We start from the raw sequence: 5733 nt of genomic DNA on the forward strand, positions 1-5733 counted from the left end.
GATATTAGGAAATAGTTACATGGAAAGGCAGGATTAAATGAATACGGAAAAACAATTTAAAGAGAAAAACAGAGCTTTAGGGACAGCTATAGAAAAACTCCAAAGTAAGATATGACTGTGGCATAAATATTAGAATGTATGTGTATGGGGGTAGAGAATGTGTATGTGTATGTGTATGTGTACATCTGTGGGGGGCAAGGTAGAGCAGAGGAGGGAAAATGCAAGCTGTTTTAGAAAACATGATGCAAGTATGTCATAAGATTAAGTAAATCTTTCTAATCAGTTTTCAGGTTCCAGAGTTCTAAGTGGGATTCTGAACTATGTCAACATTCCTCACCCAGGCATCCCCCAATAGCAGCACTTCAATGGCCCCCACCTTCCTGTTGGTGGGTCTGCCAGGCCTGTCAGCTGTACCCTCCTGGTGGACAATACTCCTCCTCACTGTCTACATTCTCTCTGTTTTGGGCAATGGTACTATCCTCTGGATCATTGTCCTGGAGCCCACTCTGCACCGCCCAATGTACTTCTTCCTCTCCATGCTTAGTGTGTCTGATGTTGGCCTGCCCACAGCCCTGATGCCCACTCTGCTGGGTCTTGCCCTTGCTGATGCTCATGCTGTCCCTGCCTCCGCCTGCCTCCTACAGATGTTCTTTGTCCATTTCTTTTCCATCATGGAGTCTTCTGTCTTACTCACCATGGCCTTAGATCGGGCACTGGCTATCTGCCGCCCTCTCCACTACCCAACACTCCTTACCAAAGATGTCATCAATAAGATCAGCCTGGCCATTGCTTTCCGAAGCCTGGGTCTCCATCTGCCCCTGCCATTTCTACTGGCCCACATGCCCTACTGCCACCCACAGGTCCTGACCCATTCTTATTGCTTGCATCCAGATATGACCCGATTGGCCTGTCCAGGAGCTTGGGGTGCCATCTATAGCCTTTGTGTGGTCCTGTCAGCTATGGTATTGGACCCCTTGGTTATTTTCTTCTCCTATGGTCTAATTGGCAGGGTATTGCGAGGTTTGGGATCCAGTGAGAATCGCTGGAAGGCTGGCCAAACCTGTGCTGCCCACCTCTCTGCTGTGCTCTTCTTCTATGTGCCCATGATCCTCCTGGCACTCATTGACCATCTTAGGGCGCCAATCCCTCAGGCTGCCCATACTCTTCTCTCCTATGTCCACTTCCTGTTTCCTCCATTGATAAACCCTATTCTCTATAGTGTCAAGATGAAGGAGATTAGAGAGAGAATACTCAAGAGGTTGCAGCCCAAAAAGGTGGGTTGTGCTCAATGAGGAAGATGCCTCTCCACATTTGTTGGCTCAAGGCTAACTGATACAAAGTTTTCTATGCCTGAGAACTCAGTTCACCATACATGAAATGGTCATTCAGGTGCACAGAAGCACGTACACATGGATGCATATGCCTGTTCCTAGACGTGTGCATGTGTCTGAGTATATTGATGAAAGCTTACAAACCTCAGAAAATGGCAGTCGTCTACCCACTGTTATACTACAGATCAATGGCATGGTCTTGTTACAGCCATCCAAGTATGTGTTTTACACCACTCTAAACAACGCTGTAATAAACATTTTTATGCAGCTCTTCATGTCCACTTATGCTTTTATTTCTATAAGACTGATCTCCAGACCATCAGCTGCTGATTGCAAAGGGTTCTACATTTTTAATTTCAGCATTTATTGGTTGATGCCTTTCCCCAAAGGCCACATCAATTCATATTTCTCACTTATGTAGGAGTGTGCCTTTTTCTTGCATATCCCTTAAAACTCACTGTTACCACTGTTCTTAAATTTTCATCAATTTTGTTAGTGAGAATTACCATATTTAACTATATGTTGAATTTCCCTAATAGTAAGAACAAATGTGTTTCACACATGTATTGATTATTTTGTTACCGCTTCTATGAATAGCCTCTTCAAATAAACTTCATCTAGTTTTATTGTATTGTTTATGTTTTAAATATAAATTTGCAAAAGATCCAAGTTTTATGCCTCTATCAATACAGTATTTATATTTGGCCTTATTCAAGCAAGCAAATATACTTTTATGTAATCATATCCACCTTTATTTTCCTTTATCATTTTCGTGTTTCATATGTTGCTTTTTAAAAAGTATCTTTGACTCCTATGTTCTACATACAGTCTCGTGCTTTTATTCTAAAATTGTAATAGTTTTAATTTTAAACATTTGTGTTTCATAAGTCCAAGCTTATATTAATCAAGGTGAATATGAACTGGTGGTAAAATCTATTAAATATGTCCTCTTTTTCTCACCAAAATAAAATACTATGTGTGTCATCTTTAAATACACATATATACATATGTGGGTGTACATTGCTTTATAGATACTTTATGGATTTTGATATATATGTGTCATATATATAATCATATACCACTGATCCATTAGAGTAGCCTCATACTGTGAGTTTGTTAATATGTGATATAAAGTGATCCCCCTCTCACAAAACAAATAAGGGCTTTGAAATTCTAAAAGGAGTTACATTGTTTTTACAGATTAAATGTAAGAGAATCAACATTATAATAATAATTTTTCACATCCAATAATATATGAAAAATGTTTCACTTAGTAATATCTGTTTTGTATCTTTCAATAAAATTATTAGCTTTAATTAAATTAATTTCCATGTAGTTCTTAAATGTATGGTTTTATTGCTATTATAAATAAAAATGACATGATGAGGAGCACTGAGGACTCCATGTCGGTGAATCTGTGGATAAAACATTCCTGGGCAAAGCAGGCATCTGCAGAAATCCCCGTGGCATTGAACAAGGAGATCCTCAGCATGGTGGGAAGAGAGGAGAAAGACAGACCCAGGTGAGAGATGGCCAGCATGGAGAGGCTCCTGAAGGGAAAGCTCTGTCCTGATGACAAATAAAATGGTGCAGTAGCCCAGGATGGCCAGGAGATACATGAGGCAGATAGGGATGGAGATCCAAACGTACATGTGCTCAAGCCCTGGGATCCCAATCAACAGGAATGTGGAAATGTCAACTTCTGAGGTATTGAGAGGAAACATCATAAAAAGGTCTCTTGTTTATATGTCCCTGGTAGATAATAATGTCAACAACAAACAGAAATTCTTAGTTGTATTTACTTAACACAAATAACTTCAGTTGTTGGTTAAATTAAGTATAGTTCATCCTTAGGTGTCAAGAAATAGTGTAACTTTTCTATATAAAACATATGGAGTAGATTTAAATATGCTTCTCATTATGTTCATATAAGATCTTTATATTTTTCAAGTCTATTTTTATTCCTCAATGGATTTCACACACCACAGTTGTCATTTGTCGTGCTTAAAGCACTTACACCATTTTCATGTAATTGCTACTAATCCTACTCAGAATGGCCACAGCCCTTGCTCTTCTCTCCCTGTTCATAGATTCCTTTCCAATTGCTCTTGGCTTCTCTGTGTCTATCCATTTGATTGGTGACCAATTCAGATTATCTCTGGTATTTAGACTTGATCCTTCTCACACTCTTGGTGCTGGTATCACCGATATTTTGGGTAACTCTCCTTTTTTAACAGCTCTAGACCAGAAAAGCCTCAATCATTCTACTGACAGTGTTCTATTGTCTGGGAAGTGGGTTTCAGACAGAGGGAGAAAAGTAATAACATAATGTCCATTCTTGTTCAATGAGGCCCCACAAAATGGCCCATTTCCAAAATTCCATGGCTGGGGTCTTTCTTAACAAGCTCCCAACCTAACTCAGATAACTAAAGAAATGACAACTATTGACAACATTGTTTTTTTCCAACTGTGTTCATGCAATACAAAGATGTACTCCATCCTATACATGTACTCCATCCTATAAATAGACACTCATATTTTCAACCATCAGTGTTGTCTCAAACATAGCTAGATCCCTTAGGCTGTACAACCCATATTGCCTCCATCCTTCTGAAAGGCACAGGGTTGATCTCTACAAAGGACAGATTTTCATTGGGAAACATAAAATTATCTAAGGGAAATTTAGTTTGAGTCTCTAGGACACCTAACAGGTTCCTGGTTTTCTTATCTCAGAGCAAGAGTAGAAAAGTTTCGGATAATTCAGATTCTGCAGCTTCTCTGATCCAGCACCCTGTTGGAAATCCATACCTTCATTTATACTCTCATCCTTTTCTCTAGCACAGGCACATCCTCCTGAGAATTAATAGACACCTAGCCCCTGGGAACAGTGACCCTACTTGTTCATCACTGTCTGTCAGTAAGGGCTCTCCTAAGGAAATGCAGAAAGCAGCTCTCATTCACAGTCATAGATTTAATGCTTGTGATACTGCTCCCACATCATGTGCAGGCTTTGGGGAGAGCCAATCTCAGACATTAGTAAGTCAGCCTGTATCCAGCTGTGGCTCCAAAAATATGCCATAGTAGACACTATCTAAGGCTATCACAGACTTTATATGGAGTTCTGCTAGCAGATATGTTCTGTTTGGTCATCACAAAGTCTAATTTTATTTTTAATGTGAATGGATTTAGATAGGTCACAAGTTCTCAAATGTATCATTGACTTCTCATTTCTTCATTGTTCTACATGCAGTCATTTCACATTTATTGGTCACTAAAGGCAATTCATCTCACAGAGCAGAAGGTAAAGCCCAGGGTCACAAGCATTCTTGGTATCTTGAATCCTCAAGTTCAGAAGAGAATATCAATTTATATTCATCCCTAAACTTTAAAGATTGGAAATAAATAAAAGGTATAATTCTGGCAGCGTGTTATCAGAGAGAATATGTTTTTCAGGTAGAGAATACAAAATAAGATCTAGCGAAATATCTGAGGCCGGAAACAAAATAAGAACAAATAAATGAGTCAATGTTGGTGAGTCAACACTTGTTACTCTGTCTTCACATTAAGACAAGATGGGATGTGCTGGAGGTGATGGCTGCAGTCAACAAATTAGGTCAGGCAGAACATTGAAGAAAACAGACCTATAAACTGTTAACTTTGACTTTTCACATTCTTAAAAAAAAAAAGATATAGGATATAATCTCTCACTGATAATGGGCAACCAAACATACCATCATGCTCTATTTTGGTTAAAGTATGAGATTATTGAGGTAAGATGATCAATGGAATTCTGGACAAAGTTTATCTTAATTTTTAATGTTCAGCTAACAGTAGAAGTAACTGATTCTGAGCACTTGATATGGCATTTTGTATTTACATTGAATATGCCCCTACACATGATAAAGGGCAAAATAACTCTACTACATAAGATCCAGTGTAGCATTACTCTGATGTGTATTTTAGGATTCACTCTAAGATGGGATGGCTATATTTGAAGCATGCAGAGAATCGAGGGTTTTAAGAAAAAAATCCAATTAATTGAGGTGCTTTTTGTATATTATTCAGAAAAGCATAACCAGCTTTTTAATAAATTTCCTACATTAATTCTGGACTTTTAGAATTGTTTGTAGAGTATGAATAATTTATTGGGGTCTCATACTGCTTGCAAATATCAGTAGTTGTTTAGATACATTATCTCACTTTGTTTTGAAAAAATCGTAATTAATGTGATATTAATATGGACTTACTGAGAAAGAAATTAACTAAGCAAATATCATATAACCGACAAGTTGCATAGTTTCAACTGTTGGAGCCATATCGAGGCACTCTGGGGACAATTACCCCATACTATCAAAGCACTCATTCATAAATGGCTTTATCTCTACTCTGAGATAATTAATGA

At 38.3% G+C, this 5733-nt stretch overlaps 1 protein-coding gene across 1 annotated transcript; it reads left to right on the plus strand.

Annotated features, from left to right (window-relative positions):
- Positions 1-320: 320 nt before the first annotated feature.
- On the plus strand, positions 321-1292 carry OR51S1 (olfactory receptor family 51 subfamily S member 1; the record flags this gene model as incomplete). Its single annotated transcript, XM_081063457.1, has 1 exon — positions 321-1292. The coding sequence occupies one exon, from the start codon at positions 321-323 to the stop codon at positions 1290-1292; it is 972 nt and encodes a 323-aa protein (XP_080919583.1).
- Between the last annotated feature and the right edge of the window lie 4441 nt (positions 1293-5733).

Source organism: Rhinolophus hipposideros (assembly GCF_964194185.1).
Source record: "Rhinolophus hipposideros genome assembly, chromosome: 10".
Lineage (NCBI taxonomy): Eukaryota > Metazoa > Chordata > Mammalia > Chiroptera > Rhinolophidae > Rhinolophus > Rhinolophus hipposideros.